This window comes from Anas acuta, chromosome 6 (assembly GCF_963932015.1).
Source record: "Anas acuta chromosome 6, bAnaAcu1.1, whole genome shotgun sequence".
Classification (NCBI taxonomy): domain Eukaryota; kingdom Metazoa; phylum Chordata; class Aves; order Anseriformes; family Anatidae; genus Anas; species Anas acuta.
In genome coordinates this window covers 19148904-19175767 of record NC_088984.1, presented here as the reverse complement: position 1 = coordinate 19175767, position 26864 = coordinate 19148904, and the positions used below count along the sequence as shown (strand labels likewise).

Genomic DNA, 26864 nt, shown 5'->3' with positions numbered 1-26864 from the left:
CTGGAATATGTAGAGAACTGACTTTTCACAGAATCAGTTCTTGAAAGAATGCTTGTTTAATACCATTCTTACAGTTAATGAATTGTCTTCTATGATGGAAGATGGACGTTACCAGCTTCTTCTGGCAAAAATTTACAGCAAAATGGAGAAGACTGATGAAACAATAGCTTCATTACAACAGGTAAAGGGAGAAAACCCTATGAAAGCTTGCAATATCTTAATTTTTATCTCTTGTTTCACTTTTAACCTAGTTTCTAACCATATTTTTGTGGATGAGAAAAATGGATACATGGTAGTGATAAACCACCAGTGACTGGTATGAAACAGAGCAAAGCTTGTTAGTGTATGGTTTTTGTGAGCAGTGTCATCTGACTCTTGGATCAGGCTTCTGGGTACAACTGGATGCCTGCATTCATACTATGTATTCATTTGTGTGTGGAACATAGATGGTTTGTTTTCACACACTCTGCTAAAACTGTGGGGGCAGATAAGTTACCTACCCGTAGCTCAGCACTGAATGCCATTCATGGAACAACCTAGGATAACTTTGAATGGCTACATGTCACTTTCTTGTAAAGAAAGAAACAGGAAGCCTTAGTAGGGTCTTTTGAAAAGCAAGAAAAGTGAATTATCTAGACTTACTAGATAATTTTACGTAAGCAGTAAAATCATACCGGTATTGCTATTTAATCTGTTCTTAAACCCTTACTTTCTTCCTTACAGTGCACTCTTGCTTTCTCAAAGCTGTCATTTTCCCATTCTTCAGTAAGCATCTAACTCTTGCTCTTTTGCTTACTTATTTGGGGTTTCTTTACTGTATGGCACTTCTAGCTGCTGTTTTTGTCATTGCCCTCAAAAATATTCTTTGTACCCATTTTACCCCTTCCTGCTGCCACATTTATTTAGACAAAAACACTTAGTTCTGCTGAAACCATCAGAATACAACTGCTCAGTCTTGTTATTGCCTGTTCTTAAACGGCTTTCTTCCTTTGCATTTTCAGAGTGAAGTTAGGAATGCCTTGTGATTTCTACTCTGGTTAGATCCCCTTCCTGGTTGGGAAAAATGGTAGGGGGAAGAAGCAGTGCAGTACAGCTAACTTCTCTCCAGTTTATCAATTTCTAAATGAGCAAAGCGGCTCTTCTGAGACTTAATTTAAATACTAAGATAGTTATAAAACTTGAGCAGAAAGAGGGAGTCTCTTGTGTGGTAACTAGAGCGACCTAAGGTTGAAATCAAAGAAAATTGATCATGTATAATCACCATTGGGCAAAGCTATTTCTTTTTCTGTCCTCTTGTTCTGTGACATCTGCTATTGACAAAGGTGCTTCCTTGTTTCTGCTAGTTTTCTTAATCATTCTAAATGATTAAGAATTAAATGCTCAGAAAGTAAAATATGAAGTTTGCTTGCGTTTTTGTTTAGCTTTCTGTACTTAACAAGTGAGTTAATTACATAGTCTTTCTGAGTTTGGGCTTTTGAAGTTTTGTATGCCTTATGAGAAGCTTGATTTTAGAAAAAGACATGTGACACATGGATTGAATTCTTCCCATGTAGCAAGGCAGTTTGGAGACAAACAATAACGGGATAACATGGAGATAGATAAGTTGTTCTAAGCAAAGCTACAGTGCTTGTGTGCAAAAGCATTGCTTTTATGCTTAATGCATTTTTGTTCAGTGGTGGCCTACATCATTTTTGTGGTTACAGCTTCATTAACAATTATAAATTGGAACATAATTTAAATTGGGAAGAAGTTAATTATAAATAATGCAATGCACAGCCATGGGAAAAGCTTAGACCAATAAAAATGTTTCATCTTAATTCATATCAGTGTATTTAATATAAATATTCCTCAGATATAGTATTCAATTAACTTAAAATAACTGCCTTAGTGTTTAACGGTTCCAACAAGATGGAATCCCAACATATTTCTTCTAAAATACTCAACTGTACACCGATCTAAACCACTTAATCTTACCACTAGGTTGCTTTGCAGCATGTTTTTATATGAATTTTGGGGAGGCAAGACAGACATCTGAGGGAGTTGTGTGCATGTTTTTAAATGTAACTACATTATTTTAAAATAGCTTATACTATAGATTCCTTTGAAAAATGTTGCGTGGTCACTTCTTATTCATTTCCCCACACCAGGCTCGGGAATTGCAAGCCAGAATACTTAAAAGGGCTCAGATAGAACAGCCAGATGTGGTTCCTGCACAGAAACAGTTAGCAGCTGAAATTTGTACTGAGATTGCAAAGCATTGTACAGCCCAGCGGAACTATGAAAAAGCAATTAAATTCTACAAAGAAGCACTTGTTCACTGTGAAACCGATAAAAAGGTCAGTTCTCCCTCTGACAGTTTTGCATTGTTTTCATATCTAGCTATGCATTTTCATATTAACCACAGTGCAGAAATATATTTGCACTTGTTTTTGCTTTATAATGAAACCCTCAAAGCTCTGTGTACATATTTGTGTTCTCTGCTTTGAACTTTCTCCCTTCCGTCTTAATCACATAGGATAAGTCGTATATATTGCCAATGTCTGTCTATTTACATAAAACCCTGAATCAGGTAGTGGCCTATATTAGTCTATATGGTGAGTCTGTCATGCACAAGAAGGTGTATGTGAGAATCTGTAACACTTGACAGAGTAATAATGTAAATGCAATTAAGAAAACTGTTTCTGCTGGATTTTGTTTATATTCCAAAACTAATCAGTGAATGTTAATGAGACTTGCTTCTGTCAATGGTATTATAGCTACTTGTATACACACTTTTAAGAGAATTATTCTTACTGAAATATTTTAGTCTCTGGAGTAATACTATCTGAAAAACTGTCTTCAATATATCTCTGGAATATCCGTCTGAAGAAAAGTTTTCTGTTCTGTAAGTGAGGGAAATGAAGTTAATTTAATTATTTGACCAAGAGTCAACAGGAAACAGAGAAAGGCTCTGCCTTTGGAAGTGAATAGTACCTCAGGCTCTGAAATCTGAGGTTTAATACTCAGCTTTCTTTAATCTTTGAATTACATGTGGTTATATGTTTTTAATATACAGGCAATGTTGGAACTTGCACGTTTGTATCTTGCACAAGATGATGCTGATGCCTGTCAACATCAGTGTTCCTTGTTGCTGAAGAATGACCAAGATAATGAAGCAGCAACGATGGTAATGTACCATTATACTAATTATGTATCGAAGTTTTTTGAGGTCTGTGTGTTTACAATACGATGGATTCATAAAATGCCTACAGCATCAAATTTCAGAAACATCAAAAAATCTATTACAACAAAATGTTTTTCTGTCTGTGCTGAATACTGATTCAAAATTAAGTTTCTATCAATCTTATCACTTTATCTCAATGCAAAATGCATGCTTAGTAGTACCAGTGGAGAAGTGGTAATTATAAGATTGATTATAAGATGTGGCTTAATTCATGATCTATTAAATTATAGAAGGGAGGAAGTTGAATTTCCAGCACATTAATATTAAAGCAAGCATCTAAAAAAAACTGTCAGAAGGTAAGAACTGTGAACTCAAGGTGTTTTTTATGTCCTTTTTTTGAATCCTGGTTAATAGTGTTCCTATCTAACAGTTCTTTAATCACTGCAACGGATTCTCTATACATGGTCTGTATATTTTTGGTTTATAAGAAAGCTTAATAGACTGAGCGGCTTTCACTTTAACACATAAGGAGCAAAATGGTTTTTAAATGGAATAACTTATTCTCTCACATCAGGTAACATCTGGAATTTATTCTAGTATGGTGCAAGAATGTGGATAATAGCACTCTGAATATATTTTGTTCAATTTACTCTTTATTAGCTACTGCTCAGCAGAAAAACTGAAATGAACTTCTTACTTTCTCTGCTGAAACGTGCTATGGGCTTTCTTTTCCCCTAACTTGTAAGTTATTGGCTTTTTTATGTGCTTAATATGAATTTCTGGGAAATAAAAATAAGAATGGAAGTATGTGAGTGAAAACAAAACATTTTTGAGAGGTATGTTGAAATGCTTTTTTTGTACTTTCTACAAGTGAAATGTTGAGACATGAGTCCATACCTGCTCATTGTCTTGTCTGTGTAAGGTGTTTATTCTCCAGAGATTGATGGATGGGAATGGGAACTGACGCTGTACTTCTTGTGAAATTCCTGCAGCACTTCATAGTTTCAGGTCCCATTATAAAACACAATCTGTTTTGTTTTCTCTAAATTTGTCAATACCGTAGATGATGGCTGACCTCATGTTCAGGAAGCAAGACTATGAGCAAGCTGTCTTTCATTTCCAGCAGCTCCTAGAACGCAAGCCAGGTGAATATTCAGTAGTGATATTTTTAATTACTTGACATATAGTTCAAATGAGAGAGAAGCACAAATCTGAAAAAATTACTTGTATGTTTAAAAAGAAATATGCTATTTAAAATATAATGGATATTAAAAACAAAAACCACCACTGTGTTCAGCAATTTACATTGCTGCAGTGCGATTGTTTACCTCCAGCTAAATACAACTAGCTATTTATCTGGAACTGTAAAGTACTTCGTGCAATTGATATTTTGAAATAAAATCCTAGGCTTTAATTTTTTTGGTTAGTAGAAATTTTCTTGTTTTCAGTAGTTTGCAAATTATGACCAGAGAGAGCTATTAAAAAGTATTAAAATAATATAATGAATATAAAGCTCTGTAGTGGACTTCAAAAGAAGTTATGGATACAGCAAATGTTTGTGCTGTTGAAAGTACAATTACACTCTTTATGCAGTTTTTCTAGGAGTGTTGCAAGTATCAATTGATACCTTTTTCTTGTATCTGTGGTTATGTAATATGCCTTATATATTGCACTATCACTTTTGTGTGGAGAATAAGGCAGGGTCTTCACTTGTAAATCTATTCATACAACAAATAGTTAAAATGATGTCCCGATTCATTTTTGTATTTAGATAACTATGCAACCCTCTCACGATTAATTGATCTGTTAAGAAGAGCTGGGAAGCTAGAAGAAGTCCCAAGATTTCTTTTAATGGCTGAAAAACATTCTTCCAGAACAAAGCTTGAACCAGGTTTTCACTACTGCAAGGGACTGTATCTTTGGTACTTGTGTTTATAATTAAAATAAGGACAATTTGGTGTATTGCTACATATTTAACTTTCTTGTCATCTGTTATCATTCAGAGGTGCTTGTTACCTGTCAGAGGTGCTAATTATAGTGTGATAAATACCATAGCAGTACTTCACTTAATTTCTTTAGTTAGTGGGATTATAGGAAAGGCTTCCTTGTCTCTTCTGAAATACTTTCCAGTTAACTTCTCTTGAAAGCAATGCTATTTTATCTTGCATACATCTTTCATATTTCCTGCTCGTTTAAAGGGATGTTCTTGCTGGATCAATGATATAATACTGCTACTTTTCAAATTTTAGAATTCCTCATACAAAACAGTAGTTTTCAAAAACAAGCTTCTCTCAATAGTATGCTTGCTTTTTGAAACTTGTATTATCAATGCATGTACGTGATCTGTCTTCTAAATTCTTGGGTTTTGGGTGGGACTTGAGGCAGAAAATTTTACTTGCCTAGATTACAGTATTGTAATTCTTTGTCTAGGTACACAGGTGAACCAAATGATGCACTCCGGCATTTTAATAAAGCTCGAAAGGACAATGACTGGGGACAGAATGCTGTCTATAACATGATTGAAATTTGTTTGAACCCAGACAATGAAACTGTAGGTGGTGAAGTCTTTGAAAATCTAGATGGTGACATAAGGTAAGTGAATGAAGTATATGTTGCTTGGATTCTTCTGTCAACCCATCCACCCTGCCTCTTAATTATGTGTCTTAATCATCTAAATTGCTAGAATTTCTGAGCCCATCTAGTGTTTTGAATACTATTAGATTGTATGAGACTACTCAGAGCTGTGAAATAAATCACTGTCAGACAGAATATAGAGGATTTTATTGGGAACCTTAGCTGCTTGTAGAATTAAAAGACAAGTTGTAGATAGGTTGAAACAGCCATTGTTACAGAAGAGAATCAGTGTAGAATGCTTGTGTAACAAAAGCATGCCTTTAGCATGGAATCTCTAGTAACTCAATGTATTTGGTGTACAAAATATAGTTTTAGATATGAAGGTAAATGTTTACTTTTACAAATGCTTTCTTTCTGATAATAGTAATTCAACAGAGAAGCAGGAGTCTGTGCAGTTGGCTGTAAGAACAGCAGAAAATCTTCTGAAGGAACTGAAGCCTCAGACCAGTCAGGGTCACATTCAGCTGCGAATCATGGAAAATTACTGTCTCATGGCAACCAAACAAAAATCAAATGTTGAACGAGCACGGAACACTTTTACTGAAATAGTAGTGGCTGAGGTTAGTAACCTCTCTTGTTTCCTCATTCATCTCCCTTACACTTATGGTTAATTAGTCGCATAGTTCACATTCAGAAAGTGATGTCTTAGTGCTACTATATTAAGATTTCTTTCCCATGAAAGAATATTTTAAAGGAAAATAATATGCTGAAATAACAGCTAAGAATTTCTGCACTGGATTGCAAACTTACAGCTCAATTATATGCTAATAATGCTAGTTGCTAATGTGAACAGGCTTCTTGGTTTGAGTTCTTCTTTTATTTTTTTAATTTCCAGTTGGTGTAGTTTAAGCATGGCAGGCAGCTTAGCACCACACAGCCACTTTCTCATTCCCCCCACAGTGGGATGGGAGAGAGAATTAGGAAGGTAGAAGTGTGGGATCTCATGGGTCAAAATAAAGACAGTTTACTAGGTAAAGCAAAAGTTGTGCATGCAAAGAAAAAGAAAATTAGTTTGCTACTTTGTCAGCAGGCAGATGTTCATGTATTTCCAGGAAAGCAGGACCCATCATGCATAACTGCTTTCTGCAGCAACTGCTCTGCAACAGTTAAAGCATCTGTTAGTCATCACTATTCATCAAAAATCCAAATCATCTACAAGCATCTATAAAGAAAATTAACTCTGTCACAGCCAAAAGCATGATACCAGTCTTGGCCAGCAGCTTGTCTGATGATACAAGTATATATGGTACCTTCGTTCTTTAAGCAAAAACAATTCAATAAAGTGTCTTCAAGCACTTCGTGGCAACTTAGCAGAATTTAAATTCTAGGGCAAGATAATGCATGTGCATAAAATGCATTCTTATGATATGATTCTTCATTATTTTATAGCTACTTGTATTCCTTAACTTTAGGATTAATAAAGAATACTGTCACCTTTCAATGTTTTTTTTATTCAAACATATACAGACACATTTAGTGTATCAAAATGCCAAGAAATATCTAAGTTGCTACTAGTCATTTACTGTATACTACTACAGTGTTCCGCCCACTGGCTGAGTTGAGTATGATGGTCCTTTCCTGTGTAAGGCAGTTTGGAGAATGTGTCATTCTGCCTCCATTACTGGCTTCCCATTTCTGCTCAGAGTTGATCTCGTTCAGTGAATATGCAGTGTTTCTCAAATAGTGGCACAGTTCAGGCATGAAGAATGCTCCAGTTGATTGTCTTCTCCCCAGATTTACATAAAATAGGTTTTAATCCATTCAGGGTAAGAGAACTGAGCCAGTTCCATCTTGAGAAACTTCTAGGGAAGTGCTCTTGCCTTGGCTATTACAGGGAAAAAAGTGATTACCGGATTCCATTTTGAGAGACTGTAACATGCTTGAAGGTTAAGCACTAGTGGTTATTGATCCATTTTAGGTGTGACTGTTGTGGTGTGTAGGGATGAGCTGATGATTATATGGAGGAGGGTTGGGGGGGAGGGTGTGCATTTTTTTTTAGCTCACTGTGGCAAGCCTATTTACAGCACAACCCCACAAAGACATGTAGAGGCAGAATACCAAGGGCATCCGTTAGTGAGCCAAGAATGCAAAGAGGGGGAGAGAAACTTGTAAGCTAGCTGCTAATGGAATCTTGTGTTCAGGATATGAAAGCCATTCTAGGAAGGGCAAGATTTTAAGAATCATGTTTCTTTTTTTTTTTTTGCTTGAGGCTCTTGCACAGAATGGTGGCTTTTAAGAACCCTGTTTGAGTAGCTTTCTGAGACAGGTAGTTTAGACTTGCAAGTCTAGGAGCTGTACACCTAGAAATAGGAATCTGTGTCCCTGTTACTGACATTCACAGATCTCTAGAAGTAGAAAACACTTGTATTGCAACTTCAAGTGAATTCAGTTTCATCAGATGTATTTATTTGTATATTAAAAGTTAGTTGTATCAGGATGTTTCTTGTTGAGATGAAGTATATGTGGATGCTTTCAATACTTCCTGAGCCTGGAGAAGGTTGTCGTGACCCCAGCCAGACTTATATTCAGCCTCTTAAATATTTAACCTAGTACTTATTATTGTGGTTAGTATTATAAGAATAAGCATTGCATTAAATGGAAAACATCTTTGTAAGATTGGATGTTCTATCTTTAGTTCCTGCAATTTATCTTTTATTTTAACTTTCTGGTACTGTATCAGAAAGATATAGACATACAGGGTTTTTCTTTTCTTGAAAGCAAAATCAAAAATCATTTAAACGGTCACTACGCCTTTTTCTGCAGAAAGATCATATACCAGCACTTTTGGGAATGGCCACAGCCTACATGATCTTGAAACAGACTCCACGAGCCAGAAATCAGTTAAAACGGATTGCAAAAATGAACTGGAATCCCATTGATGCAGAGGAGTTTGAAAAGAGTTGGCTTCTGCTTGCAGATATATATATTCAGTCTTCAAAATATGATATGGCAGGTGAATTATTAAAACGATGTCTTCGTCATAACAGGGTAAGTGACTGCACATTAGTAATATTTTAATTCATGTAACTGGTTAGTTTCCATTTGAAACATGGAACAGGCATGGCACAGGAATAGATCTTACATCTTGTGTTGTTTTCCTCATTTTTGCCTTTTTCCTCATCAAGCTGTTCCATCTGTTTCATTTTCCTTCCCCTGTGGCCCATCCAGTAGTCTAGTTTCGTGTAGATATTATACTAAAAGCTTGGGATACCGTTTACACTGTGCAGATTTTCTTTAGAAAAAAGAGCTCCAGGCATGGCTATGCTGTTTGTTCCAGAATGCTCTGATGTGAGATCTTGTCATTGCTTTGGAAGCCTAACTAAAAAAGAGTGAAGTTAAACAAAATATACTCTATATATCAATATTTCTTTGGTCTGCTTTTGTAAATGAGGTATCTATCTTCATAAAAGCCTTATTTTTTTTCTCTTGAATTATTTGAGCTATGGGCAACATGACAATATAAGCTCTTAACAATACAGTCCTGTAGTAGTTGTTTAATTTCATTACTTTTTTCTGCTTGATACATTAAACACAATATTCCTGTATGAATTAGTTGAAATTTCATATTAAAAAAAAATATGGAATTAAATTGATGTATGTGTAACGATAGCTTTGCTTAGGTTTTCTTGTGCTTAGTACTTTTACTTAGTAACTGAAATGTAGCTACAGAGTTCTTGGAGGCACTAAATATTTTTGAAGGAGTAGTTGCATTGTCCTCTGATATCTATGCTTGTCTCAGATTAATTTAGGATGTCATTCTGCAAAATTCCATGTAACTGATCTGTATTGCAGATATTTTAAATCAGGACTGTCTTGTCATCCAAGGTAGTACAAGTATTACTTAAGCTTTCCAGTTGTACTGATTTGAAGTATTTAAGCAATTAAGGTGTAATTGCTTAAAGGTGTAACCTAAATAAAATCTTGAATGAATATTTATATTTTGCAGTCCTGTTGCAAGGCTTATGAATACATGGGATACATAATGGAAAAGGAGCAAGCATATAAAGATGCAGCAATGAATTATGAGATGGCCTGGAGATATGGAAACCAAACAAATCCAACAATAGGCATGTTTACGTAATGTATATGTATTGTTTCAGGCAATACAGTAAGAATGAAAACACTACTGTTACCTGGAAGACTGTATTTTTCCATCTGTAGAAATAATTACTGGTTTCCCTCACATAAAAACTCCAGCTATTACTGCAGCTATTTAATGGTCTACTTAAGCATTTAGGAGAGCCGCTATGGCAAGAGATGGAAGTTCTATGATAACTAAGAAATCTCATCTTACCGATTTTAGTATGAGGTTTGGTCATGAACTCTTAGGAAACTTATAGCTGGCAATTATATGCTGTCTATATGTACAGTATTCGTTTGGAATATTATATTTTTATAGTAATGCAGTATGTACTAGCTGTAGTAGACAACCTTTATACCTATCCTATTATCTGAGGGTGGTAAATCATTGACTTGTTTACTACTATTTTTTTACAGGTTATATATATATATATGAATTAAGATTTCAAAAACTATTTAAATGGATTTAAATACTTAAGTTAAAACTCATCATAAGCTGAAAACTCGAGATTGTACTCAACTTCTAGTTGGGGTGGTTAATTGAAGTTAAGCTAGACTGTTATACTTGTAGACTACTTAATATAGGAAGCCCTTTATAAAACTTATATGTTTAAAAATCTCGTTTTTTCTATCTTTGGGAAAATACCTTTTACCTGGAAAATATCAGCCTGATGTGTTGCTATGGGACTTAACTATTCCTTGTGACTGAACTTTATCTGTTGTCTGCTGACAGTGGAACAGAATAGCATTTTAATTTCCTAGTTTGTTTTTGGTATTGTGACTTTTTGCCCTTTAATAATGCAATTCTTTATTTTCTTAACAAAGAACATGGCAGGTCACACTGGGAAACCCTATGGGGTACCACATTAGTTGAAGGAAGACAGCCGTTACTTATACTCTGTAGAAAAAAACATGATCTCCAAAATGTCTCCTTTTGATTCCAACTGAGCCATTTATCAGTGTGTAAAGGAAATTCCTCTACTATTTAAAGTGACTTCTAGTAGAAATCTTGATATTTACGGTCTTAGATGAGAGAATATTTGAAAACAAATATACTAACTATAGAAACATATGGTGATTAAAAAAAGCTTTAATGTGATATTTTACTAATTTAATATGGAAATTGAAATTGTCACCTTTCTCTGTACACTTACAGGCTACAAGCTGGCTTTCAATTACCTGAAAGGGAAGAGATATGTTGATGCAATCACTATTTGTCATAAGGTAGAATTTGCATTTAATGCTTTCTCTGCTGTAGCAAATTTGTTTTACATAATGGTCCTTTTTTAAATTTCTAAAATAGTGTAATATCATCAGAAAAAGACACACTTAAAGCAGATTGGTTATGTAAAGGATACTTAATCCAGAGTTCCCTGGCCATTAGGTAAATAAGAGATGTGGTTGGCTATCATATGTGAAGGCATATTTAAGTGGCAGTGGCTTCTTTTGGTTCTGTGGTTGACACTTGTAAGTTCATACAGAATTGTAGCTGAAGGTAATAATAAAATATTAATATTGGAAGACGTTGTTAGAAAGTAAATTCCTTTGTGTGGTTCAAACACATACATTACATGCAAAATAATAAAGGGCTGTAATTTTAGAGCCAGAGTGAACATTGATATAATTACTAGTATTAATAATGAAATTATATTTTCTGTTTGGAGGAGAAATGAGAACTAGAAATGATAAATTAAATGGAAGGATAAGGGAGAGGAGGGAATTGGAGGGCAAGAAGATAAAGTGGATAGGGTGTAATAAGGAAGAGCCTGAGGGAGTGAAAATGAATCAGTTTATCTCTGTGGAGAAAATTCTTGCAACCTTGGAAATGTCTCTGGGGGCTGCTGTTCTTAATGCATGCATTCCAAACCACCTAGAGGCTTTAGCCCTTGACACTTGCTTCCCTTTCACAGTATCCCGTGACCTTAGTGGGAAAAATGCAATGTGTCTTCAGTAAAGTTGTTCTTGACCTCTGCATGTGGTAGTCTCTAGCTACAAATATTTATACATTCTTACATGAAACTTCTCACATTATTGACAGTTTTAGAACGTGTAAGCTCAGTGATGAGGGGGATAGCCATCCAAGTATTCTTTCCTTTCAGACAACTGTTATGTTTTTTGGTCTTCTGACAGGTGCTCGAAGCACATCCAAACTATCCGAAGATCAGAAAGGAAATACTTGACAAGGCCCGCGCATCGTTAAGAACATGACTTAAAAAAAATAAAATAAAATAAATTCTGAAGCTCATCAACTTGTTTGTTTGATCTCACTTTGGAAACTATTGCAATGACAGTGACCATATCAGCACAAATGTACTGTGAATACGGAATTCAATTTCTGTGAATATGGAATACAGTTATATTGCATTAGAAATCTGGCTTATTTCCAAGAAAAATCTGCAGCCCTGAAAAGAACTGTAGTTACTCAGCAGAGAATACTGCTTGTGTGTGGTATATAAAGCATCATCTGAAAATAAAAAATAACAAAGGTAAGGGCCACAAACGTCTCTATAAAATACTGCTGAAGTGTATTTTGGATAACAACTCTACAACTTGTATCTCCAGGAAGGAAGTCACTAGTGTCCATTTCTCATCTATTTCTCAAAAGTGAATATGCACTCCACACTGTAATCTGTACTGCAAGTAATCTATACTGCTGTGTGTTTCAAAGAAAAGTAGTAAATATAAGAATACTTGCGTGAATACAAGGGTTTCAGAGAAACGGTGTGTAGGAGATAGTGTACTCCTATTCTTTTGAGTTCCAGCATTTACAGTTTTAAAGACTAATTCTTTATTCTTTTGTCCATTTGAAATAGCACTCAAAACAACAGCCTGTCCTAACCTAGTTAAGGTTTTTTGTCTTTGCTTATTGTTGAGATGCTGGATCTTGGTTTAAGTAAACTGCTCATTCCAAATTTCTAAAGTATGCTTTTATTTTTATGTATACTGTAAATACACTTCAGTTTTTCAAGATTAAAGTAATTGTATACATTGTTCTCAAACTTTCATTTCTAATGAAATTGTAGTATTTAAAAATAAGATTTTATATAAAAAAAAATATTCAGTAAAGGCTTTTAAAGACTATGCAAGTCTTCTACACAGTATTAATTCTCTACTCATGCTGTCTGTTATCAACCTGTCTGTCAGACTTCCGTGGAGAAAAATATCTCATTTCTAATTTGGAGGGTTTAGTCTCTCAATATCATATGTGTAGGCAGTACAGTCATATGTGTAGAAGTTAATGCTTGTTTCACCTTTTTTCCAAAAAGCAGGTGTGTGGCTTTGTTTTGATTACATGGGATTGTGGTCTCTTGTGTATGTAACATACCTGTGGCTCTTAAAGGGATCAACAGCAAGTTGTGAATGACATTTTGTCAGTAATGCAGAATTTCTTCGAAAACATGCCAAACAAAAAATGCCAGTGCACTGTGGTATGTGTTTTTTCAAACATACCTTGGTTATATGTATTTGACTAGAAAAATACTTTGGCACGAAGAAAACAAATCTTAAAACTAGTACTAAAATTTCTTAACTTTGTTTCCTGATTAAGTTTTAGCTTTCCATGTTGACATTACATAAAGTCACTTTTTCTGGCAGTGAGGTGGTGGCCTGTTTTTGACAATTCCTTGTTAGGCTACACAAGGAACTGTTTAAAATCATATCTAATCTTGCCTATCAGTAACTGGGTGCTCTATCTTAGACAATTTACAGCCTTGTTTCCTAAGTGATACATGTCAATCTGTTTAAGCGGTGATGCTACCTACTGGAAGTTTCTAGGTTCTGCATTCAAGTAACTTCTGAGTTGTTGATCAGCTAAACTAAAATTAATGGAAACTTTCAGGTGCAGGTGTGTAACATTTCTGCAAGTTTTGTGTGAAAAATGGAGTTAAGTGGCCTTTCCTTCACCAGGTAACCTTGAAACTTTATGCTATTGACTTACCCCTTCTGTAACAGCCACAACAAAGGAGGGGAAAAATAGGAGATTGAGGCGGGGATAAGACTGGTTTGGAAATGGAATGGAGAACACAGAAGGAACTGGAAAATGCTGAGGCGGGAGGGTGTATTATATGGAAGCTGGGCTGTGGGGATCAGACTGTGAATCCTTAATCTGCTGGATTTTTTTTCTCCACTGCTGAAATTACAATGGCCTATTTCAAGGCAGTTTCTAATAAAACAGCATTTCTTTATCCACAGCCTTTTCTGTACTGGATCAGTGTTTCTGCTTGCTCTGTAGCATTGGAATAACACTTAGCTCAAACTTAGAATAAAGTAGGTGCTTTTATGTCAAAACATGCAAGATGCGTTCAAAATTGATGAAACTAAAATGCATCTACACCTCCTTTGTTTTGCTGTGCAACTTATGCTCACATTGCCTTTTCATAAGATAGTTAGTTAACAGTAGGTCATGATGATGATGCATCCTCATTTTGGCTAGGATAGTGTTAATATTCTTCCTAGTAGCTGGTATGGTGCTGTGTTTTGGATTTAAGGATGAAAATATTGTTGGTAACATGCTGTTTCAGTAGTTGCAGAGCAGTGCTTACAGAGCCAGGCACTCTCAGCATCTCTTGCTGCCCTGCCAGCAAGGGCCTAGGGGTGCACCAAGAGCTGAGAGGGGACACAGCAACAACAGGTGACCCAAAATGTCAGAAGGGATGTCCCACATCATTGGTGTTGTGCTGAACAACAAAACTGGGGGGGAGTTGGTCAGGGAGAGGCTGGGCATTGTTTGTGGGTGGTGAGCAATTGCATTGTGCATCACTTGCTTTGTATATTGTTATAATATTTTTCCCTTTTCTGTCCTGTTAAATTGCCTTAATCTCAACCCAGAAGTTTTACCCTCTTAATTATCTCCCTAGTCCCACAGGAGTGAGGGGTGAGTGAATGGTTGAGTGGTGTTTAGCTGCCTGCTGGGTTAAACCACAACATGATACAGAAATTAGCTGACAAATTAATCTGAGACTTTAAGATTTTTCCTTGCTACCTTATGGTGGAGAGTTTTATTGATACAGCATGGAAGTAAAAAAAATCTGTGGAGTCTGTTAGGCATCTTGAACACATCTACCCACTAATGTTTTAATATGGATGAAATCTTTAAAATAAGAGTGCAATTGAGGCACATCTTCAAATTTCAATTAAAAAAAAGCAGTGGCTTCAAGTTAATCCTTCAGATAAAATCTGGCTTTAATATAATATTCCCTGGAGAAATGGCCTTTCCATTACCCTTTTGGTTTGTATAAGCCATTTAAGATTTTCTGACTTTAATAAATCTTTTTTACTTCTAATGCAGAAGGAATGCCTTTGTTTCATTTCTTTGCTCCACCTAATTAAGTGTTAATTTCAGTGCCTGCATTTACACTTCCTTATTTTAGGATGCGTGTCCTGGTAGATTTTTTTTTTTTTTACTCCCTTTCTTAATAAACAGCTTTGAATGGAAGAGGCTCCTGGAGGATGAGAGGGAGGATGGAGGGGAGTCAGTAATACTGATTTCAAAGAGCTGCAGTCTTTAGTATGTCGTTGCTTAGTAACCCATCTTCCACTTCTGCCTTTGTTGAATAAAAGAGGAGAGCAAAGCTGTGGTTTCTATTGATTCATTCATTGGAACTGGGAACCTAAGCGTCTTGTAGCTATAGCAACATAAGCCATAGGTGTTGCTTCCTCTCCTCTCTTGACCCCTTTTCCCTGCAGGTACAGAATGCCTGGAGTATCTTTCAGAGGATTTGTAAACACTTGTGATACTTTTATCTTAATTTCCTAGCATTTTCAGATTTGTACCAATACTAGGAAGATGATCTAAATTAAGAAAAATAATTTCATTAGTTACAATAACAAAATTAGATTCTTGGGGGGGAATAAGTACTATTCTGGTTCTTTTCTGTTTTTTTTTTCAGACAAGGTTCACCTGTCTTGAGTCATGTCTGAAACGTGACTACAGCAATTTCTAGAAAGGCTCGCAAATCAACAGACTCTGCTTTAGCAACCTCAACCTTTATATTATCAATCATTAGATGAGTGAGTAGCTTTACAAACATCCTAGTTTAAACAGAGTTTATATTATTGGAGAACTTGTTGAAATTGTTCTGAAACAATTGTCTTTGAAAGTGATCTAGGAGACAGCATTTCAGTGTAGTCTGCTGGCAGTGTAGAGTACTGTCTCTTAGGAAGCTGGTCATAAAGAACTCATGAGCTGCTGAGTTCTGTGTATGAAGATGAGCAGGAAAAAAAAAAACACTCTGAAGTTTATCACTTTTTGAACTGAGATCACTACCTTATCCCTTTACATTTCTTGAAACCATGAAAACTCTGTAGTTTTACCTCCTGCTTAATTTTCAATGAAACTGACTTCTTGAAATAACAATCTGCTTTAAAATGCTTAAATAGGGCTAAATAGGGTTCTTACTTGAAATATGTGATTTCTCTTTTTTTCTTCTGATGGAACGTGTAGTTTCATGTGAAAGGAGCAGAGTGAATGATCTAGACCTTTAAACGACTAAGTATTCCTATCCCTGTATCCTTTATGTTAAAAAATAACAGATTTTGAAATCTTTCTACTACTAGTAATGTAGTAATGAATTTGAGGCCTGCCTGAGGTGCCCATTGACATTTAGACTTGCAAAGGTAGGAGGGAGGGTTGTGTGCTGGCACTACCCGAACGTGTTAACTGTGCAGGAACTCTGGCGGATAAAATGTTCCTGGAAAGAAGAATTAGTCATAAAATACCGGCATCGCCCTGGGTGGCGGTGCTGCCACTCCAGCGCCTGCCAGCTCACCGCATGTTTGCAGAGCAAACGCAGCTACCTGCCTGCCCCTCGGCAAGCTGCACGCAGCCAGCCCTGCAGTGCTGGCCTGAGCCTGCGAGCGTGCTGCTCCGAGATCGGCAACTGCGGGAACGGTAAGGGAAGTGGGGAATAACAAACTGCTCGCTGTAAAAGAGGTATTTAGAGTGAAGCCTGGCGCTGTGCGGGCAGCGCCGCGCGGGACATCCCTGTCCTGCCCGCCGGGCCGCGCCGCGCTGTTTCCCAGCACCAGCAGCGTCTGGGCGAGTGAGCCGAGGGCGCGCGGAGGCAGCGGCGCGGGGCGCAGCCTGCCCCCTGCAGCTGGCAGCGCGCTTGCGAGCGTCCCTGCCCGCGCGCACGGCGGGGCCGTTCCCGCCCCGCTCCCGCTTCCCGCCCGGCCGCGGCCTCGCGCACCTGGCCGCCAGGTGAGGGCGGGCGCCGCGCAGGCGCAGGGCTGGCCGCACGCGCGCACCTGGCGGCCGCCGAGCGGAAGCCGCTGCCGCCGCCGTTGCCGCCGCCCGCCCGGTTTCAGCCCCCCTCAGCCCGCGGGCGGCCGCTGCGCGCCGCGCTCCCCTCCGCCGTGCCGCCGCCGGAGCCAGGTGAGCGGGGGCAGCGCCCGCTGCCGCTTCTCCTCGGCCGCCGCGCGAGTTTGAGGGACGGGGGAACGGGAGAGGGGACTCCCGCCGCCCCCTCCGCTCCCGGGATATGTGGGGGGGGGGGGGGGAGGGTCCGGCCCCGCGTGTCCCCGCTGTGGGGAAGCGCGGAGGGGGCGAGTGGAGGGGCCGGGCGCCGCCGCGGTGCGCACGGGGCTGGGGCCGCCCGGCGCTGCCCGCGGAAGGTGCCCGCGGCCACGTCCCGCGCCCGCCCGGCGGGGGGCTCCGGGGCTGCCCCGTCCCGTCCCGTCCCGTCCCGTCCCGTCCCGCCGCTGCCAGCCCGGCCCCGCTGCCCGGCGGGAGGCGGCGGCGGTTGTGTTGCTTTTGGAGAGCTGACGGGGGAAGCGGCTGGTAGCGCCAATAACCCAGCTCGCGGCCGTCCTTAACTTCGTGCTCGTGTATCGAGGAGTCCTCGTTAAACGTCTGGACGGGTCAAATAAAAATAAAAGCGTCTTGCTGGGAATATTAATCCTTTGTATTCATCGCAGGAATGTTTTACGTGCTAGTGTTCTGCCACAAAAATGCACCTTCTGTCTGATAAACGATAACCAGTCCTGATCTGTTCAGCCTCGAGGAAAGCCGGTGCCCCACTGCTGAGCCGAGAGGCAGAGGCAAAGCCGCAGCCCGTGGGCACAGCCAGCGTACGGCTCCTTTTTCAGCCAGTTCGCCCACTGGCTTGGTCAGCTTGGCATCTGCTACTGTCATCTCGAGGCCTCTCAGTAACAAAGCAAAGTGGAAATTAAGTTAGTTACAGAGAGACAGACTTACTATTTCTGCTGCGCTGCAGGGAGGAGCAGAGCAGCTTTCCTCCTCCTCGGAACTGCTGTTGCTATTTAACCTTGCCCTGGTTTTGGGTGGGGCAATGCTGGCCGCAGCCTGGATATCTTGACTGCTGTCAAAATAGAAACAGGATATAATTGCCCTTTTTGTGACACTGCCCCGGAGTCTGTGGTCCTTGGTGTCCAACTGTATTGCTTTGAGACATTCCTTTGCATGAACGTGTCGCCTGGCCTATCTGTTCAGTGAGCTGATGCCTAGAGGAGGGCTCTCCCTTGAACTGGGGCCAAGGTAGAGAAGCATGTTTGTCATGGGATTTGCTGATCAGGTGCTGCCCAGCACGCATGAGTTTTGCATCCTCATCTGCTCATTTCTGTGCTTATGTTCTAGAAGATTGGAAAGGGCTTCAAGTTTCCAGACTGTGAAGTGCTAGATTTCATGTAAAATGCAACTTTATTTGCTTGCCCGACTATTTTCTGTCCGATGTTCTGAACGTTTGCCGCTATCATGTGCTGTAGGTTATAGTTCTGCTTATAAACAGAGAAATCATGTCGCAAAACTACTTAGAGTTATTAATGAAGTTCCGTAGTCAAATCACTGTTCGTTTTGGTTTTGTTATGTAAATTTATTCAGCAGTGACACACAGAGCCAGTCACATGGGGACAGGAGGAAAGAGAAGACAAGACACCTTTGGAAGGTTCTGACAAAGATCAGTTTAGCAGCAATTGACCCTGTAAACCTCATTCCATTTAAAGAAAAAAAAAAAAAAAAGAAAAGAAAAGAAAAGAAAAAAAAAAGAGAGAGAGACCAAAAAGAAACAACAAGAAAACTTGCTTTGCCTTACGCTTATGGTTTAAACAACTTTAAAGGCCAATTTAAAGGCTAATTAGAGAGTAAAACAGACTTCAGGCCATGCACTTAATGCTCAGATGCTCTCTTCCATAATAATCACTGTGGTGGATTGCCTTCAGTCTTTACTAGAAAAATCTATGCCCTTAGACTTTCTAAGACCAGAGAACTGAATACGGTCAGTATTCCTCTTAGAGCTTCCTCTTCTCAGGAGCAGAACAAGATTTCCGCAGTCTGAGCTTCAAAGAAGACGTGAAGAAACACTATCTGGAGTTTGCCAATCTCTAGTCTTTTAGGAGCGTGTGCCCTGTCTAGGAGATTAACCAGCAGGAATATCTTTGTGGCAAGTATCTTTGTGGCAGGCAAGTATCTTCTGCAAGTGCAGAGGCAGAAACTGACCAAACGATTCTGTTTCTCTGTTTCAGGTGAAGCCTTAATCCTTAAATTCTGTATGTTTCATTTTGTAAGTTATTTGTTTATTTAAGACAGATACTAACTTTATCATGAGCAGTAGCATAGTTTGGTAAACTTTAGCAACCATTTCCATTTGCCCCAAGTTCTTAAGTGCTTTTGTTCTTGATTGTATGGAAAGCCTCAGTATTCCATATTCAGCTAAGCATGTATGAAAAATTCACTTCAAATTTGACATTTCTTAGTGTTGAGATACTAATGTGAGTGGATGTTCTTCTGAGATGTACTTCTGGGAAGTGGGTGCAGTTTTGTTTAGTGATTTTTATTTATTTATTTGGTAGAAAATCTCGATTTATGTGGTAGTGGAAGAAGAAATTATCACTTTCCAAAATTAATATTTCAGTAGCTAATAATTTAGTAGTGCCTGTGTTGGTATTCATGCACGAAAAGACAAAAAGCCTCATCTAGAATTTTAGATTCAGCTGTATTGGTGGTGACAACAGGACTTCTTACCAGTCCTGCAAATGTAGCTGGGTATCTTTAACAGACTTCTGCTAATCTGGTGAGAATGGCTGATCATCAGGGGCAGGTCTTTTTTTCTTCAAGAATTTGATCCACGTTTCCTCTTCCGACACCTGCTTTCTGATTGGGGAACATTAAGGTCTTGGTGAAGGGACTGAATACTTGGGTACAAGAAAATAGAGATAAGTTTTTAATGAGACTGTGATGTTGGAGTTAGGAATTAGCTTAAAGTTGAGCCTAAGTCGTATAAAAAATGTGATTGAAATAATTCATAAGGATTAAATCATTATTTTTTAAAGTATTTTTTAAGTTCCTTAAACAACATTCTCAGGAAACAGAACCCTGTTTAACATAACAGAAAAGTACATTTTCAAACAATTTTGTTAAAAAAAAAAATCTAAGGTCAAATAATATTGTTCAGGTTTATTCAGACTAAGATAACAAACACTCAGATTTGTCTACATGTTGGCTACTGGAGTGAGGTTTTCTCATACAGGGTGTTTGCAGACAGTCTGACATCAGAGTTAGTGGGTGGCATAATGTAACATAGACTGTGTATTGAATTCATGCGCTACCCGTGTGATGTGGTTTGAAGTAGCATGGCAGCTGCTTTTCAGCGCTTTCTAGAAGACTTATAGTGCATATAAGTTTTCTGGTTATTTTATTTAAAAACAAAAGCAAACAAACAAAAACCCTTCCCTGAAATCAAACTTCTGGTGTTTAGGGCTAATTATTTCAAAGTGCTGCAAAAATGCAGGCTACTATTACTGGAAGTAACTCTAATGAATAGCATATTAAATACTTTGCTGAACAGTCAACTCAGGGAATTTAATTGTGCCACATATTTCTTCAGCATGTCCTGGAGGATGGAACAGTAGCTTAGTTTGTGCTTACCGATGTTGCTATGCCATAAAAATGTGTGAGGTGTTTGTGGGGAATAAAGATTGCATTTCTGACTACAAAATTTATCCTGCTTAAAAACCGTAGAAAAGTCACTGCTTTCATGACAAAAGTTGTTTGGATAATGTAGTCTGTGTTCTGGAAACTGATACTGTCATGTATGATAAAGAGCTTTTCTCTTATTGTCAAGCATTATCCCTTTAATATATTTTGTCAATAAAATTACACTCAGAATTTGCCCATATCCAAGACTATAGGCATTTGTACCAAAGGAGCTCGTTTGTCCATTTCACTGCTGCACACACTATCCCAAGGCTATTACTTGACCCTTTCTTCCCAAAACAGCTTCTGAAGCACCACTTGCACTATTTCAGTGCACGGCATGCTGCCACATATGCTGCTGCAATGTATGAACTCCCATTAAAAGGATAAGTTGTGTTGCTCTACTCACAGAGCCCGCTTACATGAATTGTGATTACATTTCTAGGGGCAGACACGTTTCACCTGTGTGTTTTGGCAGTCGTTATGCGTGAGCAGGCAGTACAGTTGTCTCCAATGCAAGGAAATACATTGTCAAAGATAAAAATTAATATGGTTACACAGAAAACTAAATGATGAGTAAATCGCTATATATATATATTCTTGTTTACTCGTTAGCTCTACTTATTATAGTCTTTAATGGCACATCTAAAGACAGATGTATGCAAAACAGATAGTGTAAGAAATATTCCTGATGAATTATAGATATTTTTTATTTTGCTTTACAAATATATGTTGACTATTTTGTTGTGTTGATCATGAGTGTCCTAAGGATTTGTATATGGTCAAGTTTTAAAGGAATTAATTCCAAATAAAATTAACATCAATTAGGTTTGAGTTTTTGGTAAAATGTACCTGTTAACTTCAAATGTTTTGTGAAGGCTATGTTACTGTGCCACCATCAAAACCAGCAGCAGATTTTATTACTCTGAAATATGTGCTAAAATCTACGTAAGAAATCTTTGGTATCATCCAGTCCCTTTTTCTTTCATGTTGCAGGAAACAAAGCTAAAGTTCATATGGTATACAAAGAACTGAAAAAAAAAAAAAAAAAAAAGAGTTAGCAAGCTTAGCAGAGATAAAAATTGTTATATTAATTTAAATGCTGAAGACAGACTGGTAATCTGATAACTGCAACTTTAACTCTCTTGCGTAATTGTTAAATTAGTTTAAAGATTTTTGTGATGCAAAGGCAGATAACAGATGTGTGGCTATATCATGTAATTTTTCTACCCTTTCTTGAGTAGTCTCAGGCCAGCTCATTAAATCAAAAAGGGATTCTTAAATATTTGACTCAAATATTAATTCAGTTCTCAAATTAAAGCGTAATTTCAGTGTTAAACAGTCAATGTTGCTATGAAGAATTAACTTTTAGCTCATCTTTTCATGTTGTATCTCAAAGCAGAATGTATATTGAAGCTTCCCCTTGTTATGGACAAATTTTCTTTACCATGATGAAGAGGCCCAGAGGAGGAGGCTGGAGGATGTTGTTGCTTATTTAGTGATACACAAATAAAAATAAAAATTTGAGGCCAACGGTGTTTGGAAACAAACAAGAACAACCTTATGCTCCCCTCCCTAGATGTTTGTGTGATAGACTATGACTAAATGGCTGCATGTGAAATTAGGAAGATGCCAGGTATCTTATACATATATTTGAGGTATTTTATATTACACATACGTATGCATGTATATGTTTTCTTTTTCTATTCGAAGAAAATGTATGTATATCGATTGTTGGAATCCTAAGCTTTAAGACTTACTGATATTGCATGTGTTTATGCATGGTGCACTGAGAAACAATAATGTGCTTTGTTTTTTTTTTATATAGCGTTATGAAAACATTCATGGTTAACAGGATGCAGAAGCTGCAGACTCACGCTGAGGCTGTGGTTATTTAGCAATAGTGGTTTTACAAGTTACAGTCTCTTTGGCAGGTGCTGAACTGTACGTATGCTTCGTGATTTGCATTATGTAGTGGGCTTATGTAGCAAGGTTTTGGTAGCTGCAGGGGTGGCCTCTGTGAGAAGAGATGAGGGGCTGCCCTGTGCTGGACACAGCCGGCTCCAGCCGGCTCCAAAATGGGCCCACTGCTGGCCGAAGCTGAGCCAATCAGCACAGCAGGTGGTGCCTCTGTGATGGCATATTTAGGAAAGGGTAAAAAATAAATAAATAAAAAATGAAAAAGCTGTGCAGCAGCTGTGAGAGAGAGCAGTGAGAAAAATGTGAGAAAAACAGCTCTGCTGACCAAGGTCAGTGAAGAGGGAGGGGAGGAGGTGCTCCAGGCACCAGAACAGAGACTCTCCTGCAGCCCGTGGAGAAGACCATGGCTTTAAAGACTATGCAGACATTGGTCATGGCCACCCACCACGGGGTTGTGAGGGGAAAGTCCTGTGTAATCAACTTCGTCTCCTCATATGACAAGGTTGCCCACCTAGTTAACCAAGGGAAACTAGTTGATGTAATCTTTTTGTATTTGAGCAAAGCTTTCAATGTTGCTTCTTACAGCATCTTTCTGGATGAAATGTCCAGCAAACAGCCAGATAAATACGGAACATGATGAGTGGACAGCTCGCTGATGGGTCGGTCTCCAGGGGCCGTGGTAAATGTGGTTACATCAAGCTGGTGGCCAGTCACTAGTAGGTTTCCACAGGGTTACATTTTAGGGTCAATTCTCTTTAATGTTTTCATAAATGACCTGGATGCAGGACTCAAACATATACTAAGTAACTTTGCAGGTAACACTAACTTAGGAGTGCTGTTAACTCCCTGGAGGGCAGAGAGACTTTACAGAGAGATCTTCACAAATTAGAGGGCTGGGCAATCTGCAACCACATGAATTTCAAAAATAGCGAGTGCCAGATTGTGCACCTGGCTGTACATACAGACTGGGGGACAAGAGGCCTAAGAGCAACTCTGTGGAAAGGGAGCTGGAGGTTCTGGTCAGTGGCAAGCTGAACGGTCAGCAGTGTGCCCTGGCAGCCAGAAGGGCCAGCTGTACCCTGGTGTGCATCAGGCACAGCACTGCTAGCCAGTCAAGGCAAGGGAACTATTAAATAGTGTCCAAAGGAGGGCAACAAAGATGGTGAAGGATCTATAGGGGAAGACGTATGAGAACTGGCTTAAAGTCACTCGGTTTGTTCAACCCAGAGCAGAGCATGCTGAGGGGAGGCCTCATGGCGGCCTGCAGCTCCCTCATGAGGGGAGCGGAGGGGCAGGCACTGAGCTCTGCTTTCTGGGGACAGCGACAGGACCCGAGGGGACGGCATGGAGCTGGGACAGGGGAGGGTCAGGCTGGGGGTTAGGGTTCTGCACCCAGAGGGTGCTCGGGCACTGGGACAGGCTGTCCGGGGCAGTGGTCACACTTAGGAACTGACTGTGATCCCTATTATCCCTTAGCTGCTTGTGTGGAGAGGAGATATAGGGGTCAGGAAAGAAGAAGTGAAGCTGAGCTTGGGAAGAAGCAGGTTGGGGGGCAGGGAAGGTGTTTTTAGCTTTGTCTTTGTTTCTCACTGTCCTAGTCCATTTTTAATAGGCAATAAATCTTCCCTGAGTCTGTTTTGCCTGATGGTAATTGTCAAATGATCTTTCTGTCCTTATCTTAACCCACAAGCTTTTCCATCTTATTTTCACCCGCCTGTCCTGCTGAGGAGAGGGAGTGATGCTGGATGGGCATCCGGCAGGTTGGCAAGTTGGTTACAGTCCTTCCCCAAGAAAGAAAGAAAAGGTTTTTATTCTTATGTTTACTGTATACGGGCATCAGTATAGCACAAGGTTATCGGTACTAAAGAAAATTGGGAAAATAATGTTTGAGACTGAAGTGCACTGGATTTAATTTTTTGGGGGGTGAGGGAGAAATTTGTGAGCCTTGTGAAGGTTTTTTTTTTTGGTACGTTTTAGTATCTATGTAGAGATGCTATAATAGGATTAGAAATCGTTCCACCCCTCTGTGTTTTTAGAACAATAGTTCTATGGTAAAACTACTGTGGTTTGAAAGTATGGGTTGATTTCAAAAGCTGACATAAGCTTTGAAATAAACTATAATATGAACAACTTTGGATGCCTAACCCTGCAAATTCTTGAGGGAAACTGAGTGATGTCTTTTTCTCTTTTCTACAAGTTATATCTCTTCCTGAGAATATATTCTAATTAAAAATGCTGAATATATTTCTGTTTTAAATGATGAAATAGAAAATTTATTTTTTATTTTATGTCATTTTATTTATTTATGCAGTTCAGTGGTCAGTAGTTAAGAAGCAGGAATTAACTATGGCTTTTACCTGGTTGCTGCTTAGTTCTTTTCTCAGTTCACATACGTGCAACTTATACAAAAATAAATCCGTGCTTTGAATTCAGGCTGGTTGCTATTTTTAACCTTTCTTTTAAACTGCCAGTTTTGCAGAGTGAATTCAAATCACTTGGATGCTGGTAGCCCTGAAATGTTTTCCATAGTTCTTCATCTTTGAAAGCCACTGAGTAATTGCCTGTCTGTAAAAAAGAATTTAGTTCCTGAAAAAGGAGAACTCTTTGACATATTCTCTTGATGAGTTGCACCAGAATATGCCAGAAAGTACAGAATAAATGAATGAAAAAATATATAGATTGACTGCATGGCACTCAGCCTAAATTAACCTACTACCAATTACCTGTATTAAGACTGCATTTAACATGTATACTGATAACAAAATGAATCTTAATATATATATATTTTTTTTTCCACTTGGCAGTCTTGTTACTTAAGTCTGATCTTGAAATAGAAATGTTTTTCAAAATATTGGAAATTTCAAAACTGTAGAAATAAATGGTTTGAGAAGTCCTTTCTGTCTTTATTGTTCACTTTTCACATGGATCTTTCTGCATAGAACTTGAGCTCACCATATTGATTGCATGTGAAGTAGTGACTTTGTCTAGAAATAGTGATTTATTCCTACTGGAATGTCTGCTTTCTGGTTCTTCTATTTGAAGTATGTTTTAAAAAAATGGGGAAAGAGCACCTTGGGTATTTTACAGATAGGTAAAGCCTATCTTTAAGTGATGGATATATGATGTTTGACAGTTGGGGGTTGTGAATTAATTCCTGCCCATTGCTTTGTTGTAGTTTTACATTGTTGTATACTAGATGTCTAACTTGATACTTTTTATTTTAATTTACAGGTATTATATTTTCAAGAAATGGTGTGACCTATTCAGTATTAAAGAACATCATTCACTGGAAAACACTTGTTTTGTGACAGACTTTTAAAACTTGAATGGCTTTGAAAAAAATGCCTAAACTATTCAAAAAATTATTTTTTCACTGGAGACTTTGGAAATTTAGCATTATTGTGTTTTTCTTTCTGGTATTTTTATTTTTATTACAAAGAGAAGTGGGTGTTCAAGATTTTAAAGATGAAGGAGGGATTGAGCCAATTGTCAGAAAGAAAAGTCATGTATTAGGTCTTGTGCTAAATGCTATGAACAATATCAATGGTGCAAAGCCAAAAATGCAGATAAAAGCACCTGTTCGGCAAACTAAAGTTCCTGGAGAGAGACACTGTTTGCCAGGACACTATACTGCAACAGAACTAAAACCCTTTCTAGATCGACCTCTTCAAGATCCTAATGCTCCTGGAGCTTCTGGTAAAGCATTTAAAACCATCAACTTAAATTCAGAAGAGCAGAAAGAAAAAGACCGTGGAGAAGAAAAACACTGTTTTAATGCATTTGCGAGCGATAGGATTTCGTTACACAGAGATCTTGGACCAGACACTCGACCTCCTGAGTATGTGGAAATGTGTATGTCCCAATAGTTGAAAAACTTGTCAGAAACAGAAATGTGAAGACCATAAAGTGATTTGATTTCAGCATTAGATTATCGTTTAGGAGAGGAAAAGTCTCTTGGTGATACATGATGATTTACTGTACATAATGTTCCACAGTGCAAAAGCCAAGAAAGTTCAGAAAGGCTCACTTATTTCATGGTTTTGAATTCATAGTAACCATATTTAAATAAGGTTTTCTACTGCTGCCTTTAAGCTACATTTTCTCAGTGACTTTCTGGAAACCTAAGTTTTACTTAGAAGA

General features: G+C 38.4%; 2 protein-coding genes across 8 annotated transcripts in view; both read left to right on the top strand.

The window, feature by feature from the left end:
- The window catches only part of TTC21B (tetratricopeptide repeat domain 21B), a 35293-nt gene extending 22423 nt beyond the window's left edge, over nucleotides 1–12870 (top strand). Inside the window, exons 19-29 of the mRNA XM_068685644.1 lie at nucleotides 75–181; nucleotides 2148–2336; nucleotides 3056–3166; nucleotides 4227–4308; nucleotides 4935–5085; nucleotides 5594–5755; nucleotides 6162–6357; nucleotides 8561–8785; nucleotides 9744–9864; nucleotides 11034–11101; nucleotides 12008–12870. Coding sequence (XP_068541745.1) covers nucleotides 75–181; nucleotides 2148–2336; nucleotides 3056–3166; nucleotides 4227–4308; nucleotides 4935–5085; nucleotides 5594–5755; nucleotides 6162–6357; nucleotides 8561–8785; nucleotides 9744–9864; nucleotides 11034–11101; nucleotides 12008–12085 — 1490 coding nt within the window. The 3' untranslated portion in view covers nucleotides 12086–12870. The remainder of the gene's footprint in view (nucleotides 1–74; nucleotides 182–2147; nucleotides 2337–3055; nucleotides 3167–4226; nucleotides 4309–4934; nucleotides 5086–5593; nucleotides 5756–6161; nucleotides 6358–8560; nucleotides 8786–9743; nucleotides 9865–11033; nucleotides 11102–12007) is intronic.
- A 3605-nt stretch (nucleotides 12871–16475) lies between these two features.
- Nucleotides 16476–26864, top strand: part of GALNT3 (polypeptide N-acetylgalactosaminyltransferase 3) — a 57674-nt gene continuing 47285 nt past the window's right edge. For 4 of the 7 annotated variants that reach the window (XR_011097578.1, XR_011097580.1, XR_011097581.1 and 1 more), the window contains exons 1-2: nucleotides 16857–17249; nucleotides 25956–26562. Coding sequence is in view for 3 of the 7 variants with exons in the window: in XM_068685641.1 (XP_068541742.1) it covers nucleotides 26051–26562 (512 nt within the window). In the remaining 4 variants the exon portion in view is untranslated. Of the gene's footprint in view, nucleotides 16767–16855; nucleotides 17250–25955; nucleotides 26563–26864 lie in introns of those variants that run through there. The other 3 variants (XM_068685642.1, XR_011097579.1, XM_068685643.1) reach the window with 3 other exon arrangements.